At 41.0% G+C, this 22944-nt stretch overlaps 1 protein-coding gene across 1 annotated transcript in view; it reads right to left on the reverse strand.

The window, feature by feature from the left end:
* LOC145410366 (epidermal retinol dehydrogenase 2-like) overlaps window positions 1-22944 on the reverse strand; it is a 598304-nt gene that overhangs the window by 542837 nt on the left and 32523 nt on the right. Inside the window, exon 3 of the mRNA XM_080280518.1 lies at window positions 2506-2613. Within this exon, the coding sequence (XP_080136644.1) occupies window positions 2506-2613 (108 nt within the window). The remainder of the gene's footprint in view (window positions 1-2505; window positions 2614-22944) is intronic.

Consider the following 22944-nt stretch of genomic DNA (forward strand, 5'->3'; position numbering starts at 1 on the left):
ACTCGCATTACTTTCATTCTCTATGTTCAACAATTCATTAAAGTGTTCTCTCCATCTGCTCACTTTTTCTCCCTTCTCCACTGGTAACCTACCATTTTTATCTTTCACTTCCTGACTAACTTCTTTAACACCATGTGTGACTCTGTTAACCTCTTTCCAGAACATTTTCTTACATTCCCTCAACTTGACACTCAAATTCCTTCCAAATTCCACATCCACTCTCTTCTTATTCTCTCTCTTTCTAATCTTTTCACCTTCTCTTCCTCTCTACATATAACTCTCTCTTCCATCTCTCAACTTCCTCCACATCCCTGTTTCACACTCACGACATGCTTTCTTCTTTTATGCCACAGCCTGTCTCACCTCTACATTCCACCATGCTGTTCCTTGCACTCCCTTTCGTTTTCTCTTCACCCCGCACACCACCTCACATGCAGCACAGATTTCTTCCGTGAATATCTTGCACACACCTTCAACGTCCCCCAACTGCTCCAAATCATATTTACCCAATCGCTCCTCCACTCCCCTCTTATATTCTGCCTTTTTTCTATCCTCTTGCAAACTTTCTACCTTCTTTGCATGAACTACTTCCTCCTGTCATTCCCTTGTTCTATTCCTTCATTTCATTTGAACCTTGATTCCCACCACAAACAAGTCATAAAGTCTACTAACCCAATGTCTATATTCTCTTGCATCCATTACACTCGATTCTATCATCCACACACACATAATCAACCATTGCCTTCCAATCGTCCAGTTCACCACCCAACCTTCTCATCACTTGCCACGTATACCTATGGATCATTTTGTATCTAAATAGGGTACTGGCTATCACCAACCCCATCCCAGCACAAATGTCCACTAGAGCACTGCCATTCTCATCCACTTCTGCAGGCACATCCCACTCACCAACTACTCCATCAACTTTCACATTCCCTACTTTTCCATTCATATCACCAATCAAAAACACTCTCATTCCTTTCAGACTTTTCCATGCATACTTCCACATTTGTCCAGAACTCTTCTCTCACTCTGCTTGCACGATCTTGTGTTGGTGCATGTGCACACACAATTGCCCATATTTGAAGTCCAACTTCCAATTTTACCCACACAATCCTTGAGTCAGCTGATCCATACTCTCTTATACTCTCGTTTCATCTCTTGGACACAACAATACACACTCCTTCTTTTGCCCTCTTATTTTCATCCACTGCCATGCATATACCCCATCCATACTCCCATTCTCTAACACTCTCACCTCACCATTTAGTTTCAGCTAATCCACATACATCCACTTTTGCACCCTCAAGCACCTGGACAATCTCTGTCTCTTTCACCTCATCATATGCACCCCTTACGTTCCATGTCACAATCTGTACCATGTCCTTTGTTTGGCCCTTAGTCGTCACCTGTTGGTCAGCGTATTTTTTGTAAGTTGTTTTCCAGGGAGGGACACTAACCCTCTGCCAACCCATTTGTTGTCATGTAGGGAACATATGTTGCTTAGTTATAAGGTTACCACCCAGCTTTGTCGATGATTTCCTGGTTTACAGGAAATCATTTGGCTTGCCACTCAGCTACCCTAAAAACAGAGTACTGCTACATTAAGTGGGTAGATGATGGGTACCCTCAACTACCATATGGTTCAAATTAGCCTACCTGATACAAAGAGGAAAAACTCATCTTTATACAGCTTTACTTACTAAGAAACCACCATTTGCGCAACCACAATATAACAGATGTTCAAAAACACAACGGATAACCTTCACTTTTGAGGTTACAATCGGGAATTATGTATAATTTTTGCAAATTATTGATACTGCAAACTGTTGCATGATGATGCAGCATATTATGAATTCGCCGTTTAGAATTGCGCAATTTATGAGATTCCACTGTATATATACAGTAGTCCCTCATTTACCCGGACGTGCAGTATCCAGAGGTGTTCATCATCCGGACACTGGACCTTGGTCCTTCAGGGGTGGAGACCAGCCTGCTCATGGAGTGCTGCTGTATGGTGGTGAGCAGGCTTGAGCACTGCAAGGTAGCAGTAGTCAGGCTGAAAGCACTCTACCACTTGAGTCTAAGCCAGCGAGCTTGGGTACTGTTGGCCATTTTCCTCCCAGACATTTGGGATAGGCCCATGTCCTGCAGTGGACTATTGCAGTCTGTGATCATTGTCATGATGTATATATTTTCCCAGTTTTTAAATAGGCGGATAAGGCAAGTGGTACTGTAAAGTTGTGGACAAATGTCTGCCTAATATTTTACCTTTTCTGCCTCTCACATACAGTATGTAAGGTGACTTATATTCACAAGTTCACAGAGGATTCATATGTTTCTATACCCATAAATGGTTCTGTTTAGGATGATGCATCTGGAAGCAAAGGGTTAAGAATGCCTAAGTGTAGAGCAGATGCTGTGGAATAGTAGGCAAACGTTTGTCCTGGACTGTACTGTAGTTATCCATAATGGGATATGCTGATCACAAATCTGGATACTGACCTTGGTGGCAGTTTTGTGAACATCCTCCCTATTGGACACATCACAGCGATATCCCCATGCAGTGCCTCCCTCTAGGCTGATGTCTGAAACTGTCTTATTATTGGATGTCTGGAAGGGAATGCACATTTTGATAAACACTGAACAACTACACATCAAGGACTGTCGTATACTATATTTCTAATCTCTGTCTCTACTCCTAAACATCTAGGAATCTCAGTAAAATACTGCACAGTCAAACCTACTTGATTGTCGTTTTTATTATTACAATTTTTCTTTATCACAGTCTTATGAAAAAATGCATTACCATTAATACTACAGGTACTGTGGTAATAACTGTAGTTAAGCTACAAGAAAAAGTGAGGAAACTGAAAGGGATTGGCAGAACTACTGTGCTCATCCTTGTAGTGAAAGTGCTAAAACAGGAAAAGAAAAAAATATATAGCTCTTTGACAACTGTTTACAACATTTAATGGTGCATTTAACACCACAAAAAAAAAAAAAAAAAAAAAAAAAAAATCCATCCATCCATCCATCCATCATCCAATCCTACATTGCCCCATGAGGAGCGTAGGAGTCCAGGGCTAGGCAGTTGGTCCCGACATTTAAGATGAGAGTGGCCAGCCTCACTCATCCGTGAGTGGCATTACATGAGCAATCAACCCCAACCATCCCTTGGATATAAACCTTCACCAGCTCAATCCGATTGGAGCGCAATAATTACCCACTAAAACACCAGGCGCCAAAATTTGGTTATATGGTTACCACCCAGTGTAGTAAATGGTTTCCTGGTGCACAGGAAACTAAAATGCAGTACGGTTTTTGTTTTTAGCATAATAAAAATGTCTTACAGCACAAAATGCCCTCAAACAGGTGTTAATACACCAGTCTGACCAGATGAGTACGCAAAAATATGTGAAAATACTGGTAGCTACATAACAGTTACTGTACTACAGTAATGGTATGCCTCACAGTGACTGGCCTTCACACGCAAACAACCTCAACACACAGTAACGCTTTATGCACTCCCCACTCACTTATACAGTGCCTCAGTAGATACCAGTGGTGGCAATAAACTTTTGATTTGACTGTGGTAGGAACTCTGAATAAACTGATGACATAATATAATATTTAAGGGAAACTTAACTAATGAACAAAAAATGTTATAAGAACTGTGGTATTCACAAGAACAGAAACTGACGGTTAGGAATGCTTAATTGTGAGAATTTTGCATTCACAGACAAAATAAACTGAAAAGTATGCTGGTTCACAAAGTTACTTATGAGAAATACAAAGGAAAAGGGTCATCTGGTTCACTATTGAGAGTAGCAGAATCTGTGTAAACACTGCTGATCCTGTCTCCCCAGTCCTTTTTGTGGTTATTATTAGGGTACAGGGTAAATAATTTAGTGCAAACTTGTGGGTCTTAAACCAACTACATTTATTCCCATTTACTGCTTTAGTGATAGGTGGGGGCACTCACCATCCACTCACTCAATGTAGTGCAGCTCTCAATTGCCTGCCCTTTCCTCTCTTCCTTCCCTCTTTCCTTCCTTCCTCTTGTCTTTCTTTCCTTCATTCTTTCCTCTTCCTTCTGTCTACAGGTGACTCTACACTAAGTGACATGCCTAATAGTTTCCAGTACACCAGGAAACCATTTACTATGCTTGGTAGTAACTATATAACCAAATAATGGTGTCTGCTGGTTTAGTGGGTAATTATGGCGCTCCAATCGGATTAAGCCGGTGGAGGTTTACATCCAAGGGATGGTTGGAGTTTACTGCTCATAAAATGCCACTCAAGGATGAGTAAGGCTGATCACTCTCATCTTAAATGTCAGGACCAACTTGCCTAGCCCCAGGCTCCTATGCTCCTCATGGGGCAACACTGGCTTAGATGAAAAAATGAATGTATACTGCTTACTGACGAAGAGAGTGTATGTGAGTGAGGTGGAGGGGGGAAGAGGGAGGGGGAGGCCGAGGATGAGATGGAGGGATGGGGTGGAGAGGTATATGAGAGAGGCGGGTGTGAGTTGGGAGCAGGGCAGTAAAATGGCGGGGGACAGGACGACGTGGAGGCGATTTGTTTGTGGCCACCCCAAACGGGATTGAGGCGTCTGGCAATAGATAGACAGACAGATACTGCTTTATCTGAATACTGCAGGTTTTCATCACTGCAGCAGTCTGGCAGACCACTTGACTGCAATCAGGGAAGTCTGCCTGTACATGGGAAACCTATAGTACTAGATACATTACAAAGCTACAGTAAAAAAAAAAAGGGGGGTGGGAGGGTGGACATCTTGCCTCATCCATAAAATAAGCGAAGGCTTTGGCCTCCCTCTGGTGGCATGCTGGGAAAGGAACTAAACAGGACAAAATTCAATACAGTATTCAGATGAAAAAAACAATCAACAGGAGCTTGTGATTCTATATAAATAATTTACAGGAGGTTATACAATACCATAACCAGTACAGTATATAGTTATTCATGTTAATGACCAATAAAAACATCTGCCAAAGCAGTGGGCACATATCATCACAATGCAGTAACAAGGTAAGCAGCCATTAGAGATGAACTATGATCAGCCACTCCTGAAAAAAAAAAAAAAAAAAAAAAAAAAAAGGAAACCTTTGCCAACAGCACCCACCCCTGCTGTACTATAATCCTGATGTTCATGTGATATATACCACTATACAAAATTTAGTGTTCCTGCACAAAATCCCTGCCATATAACTGGTCTGAGTTAGGGTCTAATATTGTACAAACATCACATTTCTTATTTAACCCCTCCGTGGCCGAAGGCCAGGAATTTTCTGTGCACACCAGGACGACGCCGGGGCCATTTTTTGAAGTTTCGAAAATTGACTTTTTTTTCTTGCCATATTGAAGAGAAAGTTCAGATGCACCTAACAGTGCAAATCCCAGCTTCCTAGATGCATTTTATTGCTTGCAATGGAGTGCGGAAGTTGCAGAAATTTTGGCAACCGATATCCGCCGCCCAGGGGCGCTGCCGCAACACAACTGGGCAGGTGTTGCTTTTTTTTTTAACCTCCCAAAACAACACAAATGGTGCTGAAATGATGTGCATATATAAGATATGATGATATCAAATGATTTCAGTACATAATCTGTTAGGAATGGCTGGAAAAAAAATTGTTATGAATAATTTTTCACCTTTTTGATATAAAATATGTTTATGGTAGTTTCGAGTTATTTTTTACGTTATCGTTGTGCCCATGCTCGGAAAAGGGAGCGAAAGAGTTGAATTTTCGGTCCTAAATGAGAAAACTGCACGTCCTCCGAGGTTAGACTCTGCCAGGAGAATAAAGTGGAGGGTCAGATCCGATTAGCAATGTGGAGGTTGAGTCACAACTTCGAGCTCCCACACCACGAGCATGGCTAAAAATAGAATCGTAATGAAGTTTCACAAGTCTAATTATTACAAATACAGATACAAAGCAGAAATATATAAGTTTACAGATGGGAGAAAACACATTTTTTCCGTAATGACATGTTCATCTTTATCATTTTACGTTCATCTTTATAATTTTACCTTATTTTCGCGATATATATTGCTGTCTCGTAAACAGGGTGGTTGTATGTGTTCTGCAAGGGAGGAAAAAGACTGTATTTTCTGTCTGTGTTGAGATAATGGGTGTAACTATGTGTTTTTAGGCATGGCCACGAGCGAAAAAATCGTACATCCACTCGTCATGACAGCAGGTGGTGAACTGACAGATGATATGTGAGAGAGTGAAGTCAAGGTAAGTCTCATGTCCCAGATTTTCGTTCACTTCCCGAAGGTTCTCACAGTTTTCTGCAAGTTGCACTGCATCAAATGATCCAAACCATTACAATAAACCTGAGCAAATAGATAAAGATACCAAGACAAAAATGTATCTTTCACTTATTATCATGTCTTTTTTGTATGTGCCTATATTACTTCATAATCGTAAGCAGGTAGTTGTGTGTGTTTTCCAAGAGAGGACAAAGATGATATTTTCTGCCTGGGTCGAGATAATGGGTTGTGTAGTTGTGCTTGTTTAGGCATAGCCAGGAGCAAAAAAATAAAAAATCCACTCATCACAGCAGCAGGCTTTGAAATGCTTGATGAGGTGTGTGGGAGTGTAGTGTAGGTCAGTGTGAAGACGTTCAGAATGTTCGTTCACTTCCCAAAAATTTTTGCAGTTTTTTATAGGCCACGCTCAAACGACACTTGCGGCCATCGATCGGCTAAACATCATTCGACACCGGCAGCCACAGAGGGGTTAAAAAAAAATGTATACTGAAGATCCTTATTATTCCCAGGGACTCAGCCCTCCCCCAGTGTTAGGGAAAGGCTTTAAATTTTCACCATGCTGAAGATCTGGTCCAACCAAAGTTTACCATTTTGTAAAATTTTGTGGTTGTGGGTAAAAAATTATGGTCATGTATACCACCATTGGCTGGGACTCAAAGAGAGTTTACCTATTTTTCTGTCTATTGCCAGACACCTCAATCTCTTAACAGGTGGCCACAAACAAATCACCCCCACGCTGCCTTGTCACCCACCATTTCACTGCCCTCCCCCCAGATCACACACCCCTATCTCATATACCTCTCCACTCCATCCCTCCATCTCATACTCAGCCTCCCCCTCCCTCTACTCCCTCCACCTCACTCACATACACTCTCCTCATTAGTCTCTCACTCTCCATCCTCTTCACATGGAATGAAATTGAAAAAGTCAAGCTGCTTGAAGGATATCAAGAAATATAGCTTTCCTTACAGAAGTATAGACTTATGGAATAGCCTGGACAAAGAGATCGTCCAGTCTAAAAACATAAACGAGTTTAAAGTTAAATTCGACTTATTGAGAAACAGCGACGGAAACCCACGAGCATAGTACATTCCGTGTATATCACAATTAGGTATATTCTTAAATATTTGGAACGACTTAGACAAAGAGGTGGTGCATGAGAAAAACATTCATGTGTGTAAAGGTAGACTTGATAAATGTGGATATGGAGACAGGACAACACGAGCATTGCTCAATTCCTGTATACTACAAATAGGTAAATACAAATAGGTAAATACATGGCCAAACCACCTCAAGTGTATTTCTCCCGACACTTTCTATCACATCCTCATCCACACCACAAAGCTCCTTCACTTCCTCATTTGTGTGTCCGTCTCTCCATGTTACCACATGCTCCTCTCAAATAACTCACTTCCACTGCTCTCGCTCTTGACTTGTGTTCTTCCAACTAGGTCCAAGCTTCACTTCCATACGTTAGAGTTAGTGTCACAATACTATCATGCAGCAGCTTTTTTACTTCCATGCTAACTATCCTTTTTTCTTATCAATGCTTTAAAAGAACCAGCAACCTTTCTTCCTTGCTGCACCCTTTCAAGCACTTCACCCTCCAAACTTCCATCCTTACTCATCAAACTACCCAAGTACTTAAATGCACTCACATTTTCCATTTCCTCATCATCCAACTTCACTATATATTCAGTGACTTCATTTCCCTCAAAGACCATAACTTTATTCTTCACTACATTCACCTTTAGATTCTGTTTCTTACACACTCATCTCAACTCATTCACCAAGCCCTGCAGTTCTCCTCTGTCTTCATTTAACAATACAGTATCATCTGCAAACACCAGTACAAAATTTCATTTTCCAGGGAAAATCTACCTATCTTCACGTGCACGCACACAAGTACGGTTGTCAACCATGAGAGTATTATGGAGGAATTCAAAAATGATACAAAGACAGTTATGCAAGCAAGTAGTTTGATAGACTAAAATAATGAAGACAACCCAGGTGAATGAAGTGATGCAAAGTTATAAAGATGATATGGAAACTACATGTGCTGAAATGGTGAAAGTTAGGAAAGACTTAGAAACAAGAGCTGAAGAAAAAAGCATTAGAAAGGAAGTGAAAAAAATAATCCAAAACAACCCAAAATTAGTCAAAGATTCAGCAGATATCAATAAATCTACAGTACATAGTAATCACTGGTGTGGAGGAGGAAGAAATAAAAAACAAAATTTCAAGAGGCAAAAAGGAGATAGCAAATATAATGAGCATATTGAAGGAAGTATCAAAGTCTATCTATCTATCTATCTATAGCTCGATTCCCTAATCCCGCAAAGGGTGGCCGCAGACAAAACGCCTCCAAGTCACTCTGTCACCCACCATTTGACTACCCTCCCCCCAACTCACCCCCCCCTCCCTCATATACCTCTCAACTCCATCCTTCCACCTCATCCTCGGTCTACCCCTCCCTCTCCCTCCCTCCACCTCACCTACATAAACCCTCTTAGTCAGTCTTTCATTCTCCATTCTCTCCACATGTCCAAACCACCTCAGTGTATTTCTCCTAATCTTTTCAACCACATCCACATCTACCCCAAAACGTTCCTTCATTTCTTCATTCGTCAACCTGTCCCTCCATGTCACTCCACATGCTCCTCTCAAGTAACTCATTTCCACTGCTCTCACTCTTGACTTGTTCCCCTCTTGCAAGGTCCATGCCTCGCTTCCATACGTCAGGGTAGGGATCACAATACCATCATGCAGTGACTTCTTAACTTCCATACTCACCTCCCTATTTCTCATCACTGCTTTCAGTGTACCAACAACCTTTCTTCCCTGCTGTACCCTTTCACGTACTTCATCCCCCAAAGTTCCATCCTTACTCATCACACTACCCAAGTACTTGAATGCACTCACATTCTCCATATCCTCACCATCCAACCTCACTGCACACTCTGTGACTTCATTCCTCTCAAACACCATAACTTTACTTTTGTTTACATTAACTTTCAGCTTCCTCCTCCTACACACTGTCCCAAATTCATTCACCAAACCTTGCAACTCCCATTTATCTTCATTCAACAATAGTGTATCATCAGCAAACAGCAACACCGGAAGCTTCCAAATCTCACCCTCATTCATTAGGGCCACCCCCAAATCCACTGCCCTACCTTGCACCTCCTTTACAACCCCATCCATATATATATTAAACAGCCATGGAGACATCACACACCCCTGTTTCAGTCCCACACTGAGATCAAAGAACTCACTCAGCTCACCATCCACTCGCACCATAGCCCTAGCTCCCTCGTACATACTCTTCACAGCACTCAACAATTTCCCCTCCACTCCATATATTCTTAATACCTTCCACATACCTTGCCTATCTATTCTGTCATAAGCTTTCTCCAAGTCCATGAAGGCAGCATACACTTTCCTTCCCTTCTCTAGATACTTCTCCACTAAACATCTTAGAACAAATATCTGATCTACACACCTTTTTCCCTTCCTAAATCCCCCTTGTTCTTCTCCAACTAGCTCCTCTGTCATATGCCTAACTCTATCAATGAGTATTCTACCATATATTTTACCAGTCACACTAAGAAGGCAAATACCCCTATGGTTACCACATACTTCTCTCTCCCCTTTTCCTGTGTACAGAGGAACAATTATACCTGATTTCCAGTCCTCTGGAACCCTTCCCTCTTCCCAAGCCAATCTACACAACTTCCATATCCACTCCACAACAATCTCACCCCCATACCTAAGCATTTCACCACACACTCCATCAATTCCTGGGGCCTTTCCCAGCTTAATCTTCTTCATCTCTTCCACTACTTCCGACCTACTGATCTCTTCCTCCCTCCTCTCATCTCTTCTTCTCCCAGCCATTCCCCAACCACTTATACTCACACTGCTCTCACTCTCTACATTCAACAAATCCTCAAAGTGCTCCTTCCATCTCCTCAATTTCTCTCTCTTCTCCACCAACAATCTATTATTCCTATCTTTCACTCCCCTACGATTTCCCCTTTCACACTGCCTTACTTTCTTTACCTCCTTCCAAAACAATTTCTTACTCTCCCTCCATTTCACACTCAGATTCCTCCCAAACTCTTCATCCACTTTCTTCTTACTCTCCTTCACCAGTCTCTTAACCTCCCTTCTTCTGCTCACATATACCTCTCTCTTCTCTCTCTCATCTTCTCCCCTACCTCTACTTGCCAACCATTCACCATATGCCTTCTTCTTTTGTTCCACAGCTCGTTTCACCTCATCATTCCACCATGCTGTCCCTTGCACACCCTTGCGTCTCCTCCTCACTCCACAAACCGCCTCACACGCTGCGCTTATCTCTTCCGTGAATATCTTACATACGTCTTCCACCCCTTCCATCTGCTCTAGCTCATACCTTCCCAATCTTTCTTCCACTATGCTCTTATACTCTGTCATTTTCTCACTATCTTGCAATTTCTCCACACTTCTCACAGGAGCTGCTTCCTCCTGTCTTCCCCTTCGTCTCCTCAACCACTTTCTTTGCAGCTCTACCTTGGCCATCACTAAGTGATGGTCTGAGACTCCATTCCCCCACCCTCTCCATACCCTTGCATCCAACACTTGTCTTCTCATTCGCTCATCCACACACACGTAGTCTATCATTGCCTTTCGTTCAACAAGTTCACCATCCATCCTCCTCATTACTCTCCATGTATACCGGTGGATCATCTTATGACGAAAGTAGGTGTTGGCTATTGCCAACCCCTTACCAGAACAGATGTCCACCAAAGCACTACCATTCCCATCTACTTCAGCTGGCACACCCCACTGACCAACCACTCCATCCACTCGTACATTCCCAACTTTGCCATTCATGTCTCCAATCAACAGCACTCTCTCGCTCCTCTCAAACTTGTCCATACATGCTTCTACTCTCGCCCAAAACTCATCTTTCTCTTGCCAATCGATCCTCTGTTGGAGCATACACACAAACAATCGCCCATGTTTGTATACCTACTTTCATCCTCACCCACACAATCCTTGCACCCACTGTTCCATACTCTCTTGTATTCTCCTTCCACTTCTTGCTTACCATCAGACATACTCCCTCTCTTGCCCTCTCATTCTCACTGACTCCCGCACATATACCTACACCATATTCCCATTCTCTCATCCTTTCACCTTTCCATTTAGTTTCAGTCAATCCACATATATCCACTTTTGTATCCTCAAACACCTGGACAATCTCTCTCTCTTTCACTTCATCATTCACTCCTCTCACATTCCATGTTCCCACCCTCAGAATGTCCTTTGTCCGTTCCTTAGTCGTCAATGTATGGTCCGTCCAGGTCCGAGGCGCTTTATTCGCTTTTTTAGTTAGTTCTTTTTACGGGGTGGGGCACTAACCCACCACCAACCCTTTTAGTCGCCTCGTACGACAAGCAGGGATACTGGGGGAGTATTCTTGAAACCCCCTACCCCCAGGGGTATCAAAGGAAATCTGTAATAAAGACATAGAGAGACACAAAAGGCTAGGGAGATAGAGAAATAAGTCAGTAACCATCCAGACTGCAAACACTGTGGAGGCAATACTAAAAAATGCAAACAAACTCATGGAAAAAGAGGAATTTAAAAACATATGGATAAAACGATGCCTAACTCAAGTGGAATTGGGAATAATAAAAGAGAAGAGGGAGGAGGCAAAAACAAAGAACAAGGGAAGATCAGAAGAAAAAAACTTTTTTTTTACAAAGTAATTGGATTGCAGGTAAGAAAGTGGTACATAACCAACAGGGAACAGATAGGAGGAAGGTAGGAGACTCAAGTCAGGGCAATTATGTAAACAAGATGGTTGGGTTGATGTACTCAAATGTAGATGGAATGGTGTCTAAATTATTAGAGATAGAAAACTATATCAAAGAAAAGGAACCACACATTATCTGCCTAACTGAAACAAAATTAACCCCAAAGATATCAAATGATACCCTAAAATTAGAAGAATACAATATATGGAGATGAAACAGAAATTTAAGGAAGGGAGGAGGAACTATAATCTTAACAAAGAAAAATCTGCAAGTCAAAGAAATAAAACTAGATATACCCTCACAAGTAGAAATGATTGCATTGGAAATTAACACATATGAAGGGTACTTAATTGTGGCAAATTTATACATGGCACCTAAAACAAGCACCTGGGAAAGAGGCTAACATGAAGACCTGGCAGAAAGTACAATTCAGAGTTTAAGAACATTATTATAGAGAATGGAAGAGAAATCTGAAAGAACTGTAATAACTGGAGACTTCAATTCAAATATAAATTGGAATACTCTAGATGTAAAAAGCCATTAAAGCAGTTGGGATCAAAAGCTCTTAGATCATGTGCAGGAGTTCTTCCTAACACAGCATGTAAAGGAAAACACCAGCAAAAGAAGACTTGATGATCCATGTGTACTAGATCTTATATTTACCAGGCAAGAAAATGAAACTGACAATACATCACCCCCATTTGGCAAAAGCAACCATGCAGTATTAAATTGTGCCTTCTGGATTGCATACGAAAAGAGACTAAATTACAAAAACAGCAATTATCATGACCTGAAGAAGTACTTTTTAGAAACAGATTGGGAAAAGGAATTTAGAGGACAAGATATAAATATTATGTATAGTAAATTCTGTGAGCTTCATGAAACAGGAGTCCAAAATCACATCCCACAGCACAAAGCAACAGAAATGAAAATCGAGAAATGGTTTAATACAGTGTAAAAAAGCAAAAGAAAAAAAAAGACTTGCAGTGCAATAGACAGAGGGCATATAACAACTATAAACAGGCAAGAAATGATTACACAAAGATAAGGAGGGAGGCTCAAAGACAGTTTGAGGAGGACATGGTAAATAAAAGTAGTGATCAACCTAAGCTTTTCTAATAAACTATAGCAATAACCATGTGTGTGTGTGTGTGTGTGTGTGTGTTTGTTTTGGGCAGCTGAAACTACACATTCAAATCGCACCAAAATTGGCACAAAAATCACAAAAAAATCACTGATGTGAAAAAACTTGGTCCCATCGTGATTGAAAAACTTTTACTATATTTAATAAGTGATCACATTTTGATCAAAAAATGCTGCTCCCAAAGCCCAACACAGGATCTCCGTAGAATTTTTTGCCCAGAGGTAGAACAAATAAACTGTAGCAGTAGCCGTGTGTCTGTCTGTGTACTTCGGACTTGCATTCAGACAACTTGGGTTCCATTCCTGAAGCTGCAAATAACACAATCAATTGGTTAGCTGCAAAAAATCCAAGTGACACTGTTACACTAGAACAGCATATAAACGTGAGAGCACTCCGCAGGAGCAAGTGCGAGGGGCCCAAAGGGCCCATGAGCACTTGTTCATAGCTATATCCGAAGTAAAGCCAAAGTTAAAGATAAAATACAGTCCCTTACGGATGAGGGGATCATCTATACACAAGGCAGATATTTCTGAAGCATTAAATAAAAACTTTCAATCAGTTTTTACAAAAGAATGAAATTTTGAGAGAGATGATATGGAATATGCATGCCCACACGTATTACCTGATACACAAATATCACCAAAAGAAGTACAGGAAGAGTTACATAAATTGGACAAAGGAAAAGCAAATGGTCCTGACGGAATTTCAGGTTGGGTGCTACATGAATGTGCAGAAGAGCTAAGCAGACCATTGTATTTAATATTTAAGGAATCCTTAGGTCAAGGTAAACTACCTGACATTTGGAAGAAAGCAAACATTGTTTCCCTATAGAAGAAAGGGAATAGACAGGATCCATTCGACTACCGACCAGTATCATTGACCAGTGTTGTAAGTAAGATACTAGAAAAGCTGATAAAAGAAGTTTGGGTAAAACATCTAGACAAACACGGTACGATAACAGAGAGGCAGGTCAGTTTTAGGAAGGAGAAAATCATGCGTTACTAATCTGTTAAGCTACTATGACAGAGTTACAGAAACAATACATGAAAAGAGAAAGATGGGTGGACAGTATCTATTTAGATTTTAAGAAAGTATTTTACACAGTACTCACCAAAGACTTTTATGGAAACTGTACCATCAAGGAGGTATCGAGGACAATCTCTACTGTTGGATGCAGGATTTTCTCAGAAAAAGGGAAATGAGAACAATATTAAGGAGAAATTACTCATCATGGAGGGAAATGACCAGTAGAGTGCCACAGGGCTCAGTGCTGGCACCAATTATGTTTTTAGTATATATACATGACATAGACAGTAACATTAGAAATGGAAGCTATCTAAATATGTTTGCGGATGATGCAAAAATTCAAAGGAAAATTACTAACACAGATTCTTGCAAAGAGCTGCAAGAGGACTTGAACAAGCTTCATGAATGGAGCAATAGATGCCAAATGGAATTTAATGTGGATAAGTATCATGTAATTAAATTTGGTAAAAGTAAGAAAAGACCAGATTGGGATTATAAGTTAGGAAGATCAACCCTACTGTACACATATCAGAAAGGGAGAAGGACCTAGAGTAATTATCAATAACAGACTATCTCCAGATGATCACATCAGTGAGAAGGTACATAACATGTATACATTGCTTTGTAATATGAGAGTAGCATTCACATATATAAATGAAGATATGCTGAGGAAGATAATAACATCATTCATCAGACTGACCCTGGAGTATGCATCTGTAATCTGGAATCCTCATCTAAAAAAACACATATATAAGACTGAAAAAGTACAAAGGGCAGCCACAAAAAGATGGGTACCAAGCTTAAGGGATTTAAGCTATGGGGAAAGGCTGGAAAGACTGAATCTACCAACGCTGCAGGAGAGAAGGAGAAAGGGAGACATGATTATGCTATATAAATGCATCTCAGGGAAAGAGAAACTAGATATAAATGAATATACAGTATATCATGTGGGGAAGAATCAGCAAGAGGACAATGCAAAAAACTGCATAAAAAGAGAGGTGATAAAGAAGTAAGGAAATTCAGTTTCCCAAATAGGGCAACTGATCAATGGAATGCACTACCATGAAGTAGTGTGTGCCAAAACTATTCATAAATTCAAGGATATGTATGATAAAAATGGTTTGATACATGGGACAGTACGAGCTTGACTCATTCCTGTAAAGACACAATTAGGTAAGAACATACATTGGAAATGAAAGCTATCTAATTATGTTTGCTGATGATGCAAATACAAAGCAGAATTACTAACACAGACTCTTGTAGACATTTACAAGAAGAATTAAATAAACTTCATAAATGGAGTGATATACTATACGGAAAATGGAATTCAATGTGGACAAGAGTCATGTAAGTGGTGGCGACCATCATCCACTCACTTGATGTAGTGCTGCCTACTTCTTCCTTAGCCTTTATCATTCTGTCACCCACAATCCCATCCACTCATATGCAGATGACTTAACACTATAGTTCATTCACTATCAGACACCCCTTTACAAAGTCTAATATCTCTACCTCTCAACTCAGTACAGCCATCTCCATAAATCAAGACCTATCTAAGATCAGTGAATGGGTACAAAACAACCTTGTCTCATTTAATGTTAGTAAAACTAAATATATACAATTTACTAATAGACAGATATTGCCAGATCTGTACATTACCTTCAGTGCTACTAATATTCCCATCTCCAAAAATATTGAAATTCTCGGTGTCTCACTTAACAATGCCCTCAGCTGGACCTCTCATGTTAGATCACTTGCTAAAACCGCCTCAAAGAAACTTCGATTATTGTACAGAGTCCATAACTTCTTCGCTGATGAGCAGTTAGCTATAATTTATAAAAGTCATGTGCGCTCTCAGCTTGAATATTGCTCACCCTTGTGGAATGGATATGGAGAGGTTGCATTAAAACAACTAGACAAAATTCAGAACAAACAGATATTTTTATGGCAAATGCTCAGACGAAGTTGTTTCCATGGTGCCACCTCTCCATGCCTTCTCTCGTGCTACAAGGGCATCTGGTAGTGCTCAAGACTGGAATGTCACTCAGCCATATTGCAGAACTTCTGCCTATCAAAATTCTTTCATTCCCCGAACTGCATCTCTCTAGAACTCGCTTCCCCAGAGTTGTTTCCCTCCAAACTTCAACCCACAGCTGTTCAACTCTAACTGTTAGAGATATTTTATGAAGAGGACACCAGTCATCTGGTGTATGGATTTTTTTTATTTTTTTTTATTTGTTTTTCCTTCCTCTGTTCCATTAAAAAAAAAAAAAATCTTTTTCTGTGCCTGCCCTCCTCACTTCCTATTTCTCCCATTTTCCTGTCGCTTCTGATTGCTTTTCTTTCCTTTACAGGTGGCTTTACATTGAGTGACAAGCCAAATGGTTTCCTGTAGGCCAAGAAACCAGTTACAACGCTGGGTGGTATCCATATAACCAAACCATACATGCTCCCTACGTGTCAGTAAGTGGGTTGGTGGAGGGTTAGTGCCCCTCCACGTAAAACAAATAACTCAAAGTCAAATGGCCACCCCTTATGGGATTATGGCATCTGGCAATAGACAGATAGACAGAAAAGTGGAAAAAGACCAGACTGGGATTATAAGTCAGGAAGTAAAACCTTACACGTATCAGAAAGAGAGAGAGATCTAAGTTTGGAAGTAATACCCTACACATATCAGAAAGACAGAAAGACCTAAGAGTGATTGTCAATAACAGACTATCTCCAGCTGACCCTATCAGCAAGAAGGTACGGAACATGTATACACTGCTTGCAAATATGAGAATAGCATTCACATACATAAATGAAGACATGCTAAGAAAGATAATAACATCATTCATCAGACCAACCCTGGCATATGCATCAGTAGTCTGGAATCCTCATCTCAAGAAACACATAGACATGACTGAAAAAGTTCAAAGGGCCGCTACAAGATGGGTACCAAGCTTAAGTGATCTAAGCTATGAAGAATGACTAGAAAAACTGAATCTGCCAACACTATGGGAGAGAAGGAAAAGAGGAGACATGATTATGTTATATACATGCATATCAGGGAAGGAGAAACTAGACATAAATGAGTATACAGTAATCTCTTTAATATCCCAACACCCAATAACCGGACACTCCACTACCCGGATATTTTGGGCCTGGGTCTTCGGAACCCAAAAATGGCCAAAAAATAAAAAATAAATAAAAAATAAAATAAAAATCTAAATTTTTTCCCACCTGTAATATGAACTTGGCGTGCTGCGCCGAACAGCTGTGTTTACGCACAGCCGCTGGCCCCCTACTGTTCCTCTCCTCCCCAGTTACCGCCTAACTACCATCGTGAGTAGATGCTCATCACAATGGATGCCGCATGTGCTCATTTTTGTGAATAAACAGTGAATAAACTACAATACCTCACCACTACACCACATGGGAATTTACAGTGTTGTGCAGTGTTAAGAAATTAGAATTTAGAGTGCAAACGAGCACGTGCAGCATCCATTGAATGAGTGTCTAGTCAGGACGGCAGTTAGCTGGTAACTGGGGAGGGATATGGGAAGCAAGCAGCGAGCAGAAACACAGCTGTTCGGTCCTGCGCGCCAATTTCAAAGCACAGTTGAAAAAGTGTCAGATTTTTTTTTTTTTTTTAATTTTTTGGCCATTTTGGGGTTCCAAAGGCCTAGGCTCAAAATGTCCGGTACGTGGGGAGTCCGGATAGTGGGCGTCGGATGGTACAGAGATTATTGTACTGTACTGTCAGGTAGCAACTTTTTCACTTCCATGCTCACTTCCATGTTTCTTATCACTGCTTTCAAGGAACAAGCAACCTTTCTTCCTTGTTGTACCCTTTCAAGCAATTCACCCTCCAAACTTCCATCCTTACTCATCACACTACCCAAGTGCTTAAATGTACTCACATTTTCTATTTCCTCACCATCCAACCTCGCTGTACATTCATTGACTTCACCTCTCTCAAAGACCATCACTTTACACTTCCCTACATTCACCTTTAGATTCCATTTCTTACACACTCTCCCAAACTCATCCACCAAGCCTTGCAGCTCCCCTTTGTCTTCACTTAACAACACAGTATCATCTGCAAACAACAGTACAGGGAGTTTCCAAACATTACCCTCTCTCACAAGGGCCACTCCAACATCCACTGCCCTACCTTGTATCTCTCTTATTACCCCATCCATGTACAGATTGAACAACCATGGAGACATGACAAATCCCTGTTTCAACCCAACCTTCAAAGAAAACAATTCACTCAGTTCACCATCCACATGCACTGCAGCCGTAGCACCAGCATACATACTCTTCACAGCATTCAACAACTTCCCATCTACTCCATATATTTTCAATACTTTCCACAATCCTTGTCTATCCAACCTGTCATATACTTTCTTCAAATCCATGAAGGTAGAATACAACTTTTTTCCCTTCTCTAGAAACTTATTCACTAAAGATCTAAGAATGAATAGCTAATCAACACAACCTCTTCCCTTCCTAAAGCCTCCCTGTTCTTCTCCAACTAATTCCTCTGTTCTTTCCCTAACTCTGTCAATAAGTAACCTACCATACACCTTTCCTATAACAGTAAGAAGACAAATGCCCCTATGATTACCACACACACTTCTTTTTCCCCTTTTCCTTTGTACAAGGGAATAATTATACCTGACTTCCAATCCTCCGGGACTCTACCTTCCTCCCAGGCCAATCTGCACATCTTCCATATCCATTCTACTACTATCTCTCCCCCATGCTTCAGCATTTCACCACACACTCCATCAATTCCTGGGGCTTTCCCCAAATTGACTTTCTTCACAGCTTCCACAACTTCTATCCTACTGATTTCTTCCTGTCTTCTCACCTCCCTCCTTCTCCCAGCCATTCCCCAGCCACTTATACTTGCATTACTTCCATTCTCTATGTTAAACAATTCCTTAAAGTGTTCTCTCCATCTGCTCACTTTCTCTCCCTTCTCCATTAGGAATCTACCATTTTTATCTTTCACTCCCCTACTAACTTCACTGCTACCCTGTCTTACTCTCTTCACCTCTTTCCAGAACATTTTCTTACAGTCCCTCCACTTTACACTAAATTTTTTTCAAATTCCTCATCCACTCTCTTCTTACTCTCTCTTACTAATCTTTTCACCTCTCTCTTCCTTTCTACATATAACTCTCTCTTCTGCCTCTCAACTTCTTAAATGCTCCTATTTCTCATCCTTTCATTGTATGTTTTCTTCTTTTGTGCCACAGCCTGTCTCACCTCTTCATTCCACCATGCTGTTCCTTGCACCCCCCCTCCATCTTTTCTTCCCACACACCGCATCACATGCTGCACATATTTCTTCTGTGAATATCTTGCACACACCTTCCACGTCCCCCATCTGCTCCACTTCATATTTACCCAATCGTTCCTCCACTTCTCTCTTATATTCTGCTTTTTTCTCATCCTTTTGTAACCCTTCCACTCTCCTTGCAACTACTCCTTCCTCCCGTCCTTCCCTTCTTCTATTTCTCCATCTCATTTGGATATGATTCTGGCCACCACCAAGTAGTGGTCAGAAAGTCCACTCCCCCAACCTCTATAAGCTCTTGCATCCATTTTCATATGGGTGTATAACGGAACATGGAGAGAGTCTATTGTTTACATCCAGTGCAGGTGAATTTGCAGTATTCTCCACTGATGACCAGAGTGGAGGGAGTATTAAAATGAACCAAACAAGAGTACCAGCTGTAGAGAAAATGGTTGAGAGGAATGACCAGGAATGAAAAAAGGGACAGTCATTAATTAGAAAAATGCAGGAGCAAACACGACAACAAAACAAAGAGATGAAGGAACTGAAAAACAAGGCCTCTGTTCATGCAGTACAGAGTAACTGGGAGAAAAATCAAAAGTGAGTACAGACATACCCTGGTTTAATGATGCAACTGGTTCAGTAAACACACATCGCTAGGCAGGGTATCGTATCTCGGGGTAGATTTAACATGAAAAGCATAGGGATGCGTTTTTGAGCCTTGAGTTTCCCCCCAACCTAGTCCTAAACCCACCCTAATGATTCCAAAAAAGAGTTTAAAGCCAATCTAAATGGCCTAACAGCTGTCAAAGAAGCTACCCTAAGCCTAAAACCAGTGCCTGTCTCGCTTGTACCCAGTCAAGGTCACTGGAGAATGCGATCTCCGACTTGCATTCAAACTCAGTAGAGAAGCAGCAGCAGCACAGTATACAATCTCATCATCAGACAGTCCCAGGACAATTAAATAAACATCTGTTATGCATAATAATAATGTATGACTGACATAGAATTGTCCAAGGTGAGAATTGTTGTGACGGAGAAAGCTGATGTTTTGACGGGGAATTATCTTGACGGGAATGTGATCGATGATGTGATCGGGATAGCCATTTCAACGGTCCCTCTTTATGTCGTTTTAGTTACTGTTCTGGTTGCTGAGCTCATTTATTTTCTTCTCTCTTATTTTCCAACATTTATTCAGAAAATCCTTTGTATTTTCAAAGTGTTCTCCCCTAAACAGCCTGACTGTAAACACATGATTTTTTGATCAATGATGCGATCTGGATAACCATTTCAATAGCCTCCCTTTATGTTGTTTTAGTTACTGTTCTGGTTGCTGTGCTCCTTTATGTTCTTCTCTCTTATTTTCCAACATCATCTTAGAAATTCCTTTGTATTTTCAATGCATTTTCCCTTGAACAACCCGAACGTAAACACATGATTTATCGATGTCACAGTTTTCATCAGTGCATGAAATATTTACTTCCTAAAGTTATCATAACAATTATTATCTCTCATCTTAAATGTCAGGACCAACTTGCCTAACGCTGGGCTCCTCCACTCCTCATGGGACAAAATACGATTGGATGATGGATGGATGAATAATATTATTATTATGTATTCCATCATTGGTTAAATGACAGTTCAATGGCCAAACACAAAATATTCTTTGTTGAGTTGCCAAGTTATCCACACTGTTTTGTACCTCGCCTGATGGGCGAGAATCCACACCCCAAATGACAGTGTTCACTTCACTTATGACTAAAACACATTAATCTAAATCTAAAAACAGTATAAATCAACCTAAACACAAAACTTAGGTCTAAAATATCCTCAAAATTGATTTAAAAAAATAAAACCCATTGCAAAACCAGGAGCAGGCCTATGATAGGTGAGGTAGGGTGGTACTTCTACCCCCATCACTATTCCGAGGTATCGCATCTAGGGTTATCATAAATCAGAGTTTACCTGTGTGTGTGTGTGTGTGTGTGTATACATATATATATATATATGTATATATATATATATATATATATATATATATATATATACATACAGGTGAGCCCTTAATTCAGGCGAGGGTTACGTTCCCAGACCCTTCGCATATGTGGTAAATTCGCGTATACATTCTGCCCTTGTGTGCACAATTACCTATGTCTACTAAGTATATTACATCTGAATAATACTGTTTATGCACTACATACATCTTGTAAACTAGCATAAAGTATGAAAAACAACAATAATGTAAGATATTTAACACCGAAACCCGACAAGCACAGGCGTAGGTGGAGACACTTCAGCAGTCTGGTGCACAAGCCCTCACTGCCTCTCATATGCTACATTCTGCCTTCTTTATTGTCCAAACAATTGACTCATTCACCCCAAACATATGGTTCCCAGCCAGTTCACAGGCATAGGTGGAGACACTTTAGCACAGTCTGGTGCACTAGCCCTCACTGACTCCCGTTTAGTCCCGTATGCTATGTTCTATCTTCTTTATTGTAAGAACAGTTGACTCACTCCGCTGGGCTCTTCCGATCACAACCTTATTACCTTAACCTGTCCTATCACTCCGGTACGGCCTGTGGACCCTCCAGGGAAACGTCGTCTGTGGCATTTCGGAGCCGCGGACTGGGAGGCCCTCAGGCAGTACTTCTTTGATTTTCCCTGGAGTGATTATTGCTTCCATGACTGTGAGCCATCTGAGTGTGCCTTGCGCATTACGGAGGTTATTCTCTCGGGCATGGAAGCATACATTCCTTTCTCATATCCTTTGACTAACGCCAGAAAGCCTTGGTTTAATCACGCTTGCTCTAATGCTGTCCGCAACAAGGAGAAGGCCTACAAAAGGTACCGGAGCCAACCCACCCCTGAATCACATCATCTTTATGTTTCTGACCGGAATCGTGCTAAGTCTGTTCTTCGCTCTACTAAAAATAATTTCATCCATACTAAATGCTCTCAACTCTCCAACTCGAATTCTTCCCGCTCCTTCTGGCACCTTGCCAAAAATCTTTCTAACAACTTTACCTCATCATCCTTCCCTCATCTTTTCTACTCTGATAGTTCTGTAGCTATTTCTTCTACTGATAAAGCAGATCTCTTCGCACAGACTTTCTCCTCCAATTCCACCTTAGACGATTCCGGTGCTGTTCCTCCATCACTTCCCCCCTCTGACTTCCTCATGGCTGACATTAAAATTTCTTCAGTTGATGTATTTTCTGCCATCACTGGCCTCAGTACTAACAAGGCATATGGGCCTGATGGGATCCCTCCTGTTGTTCTCAAGAACTGTGCTTCTGTGCTTACACCCTGCCTAGGCAAACTCTTTCGCCTTCGTCTGTCAACTTGTACCTTTCCTTCTTGCTGGAAGTTT

This window comes from Coenobita brevimanus, chromosome 85 (genome assembly GCF_032717465.1).
Source record: "Coenobita brevimanus isolate Jiangsu-jjx chromosome 85, ASM3271746v2, whole genome shotgun sequence".
Taxonomy (NCBI): domain Eukaryota; kingdom Metazoa; phylum Arthropoda; class Malacostraca; order Decapoda; family Coenobitidae; genus Coenobita; species Coenobita brevimanus.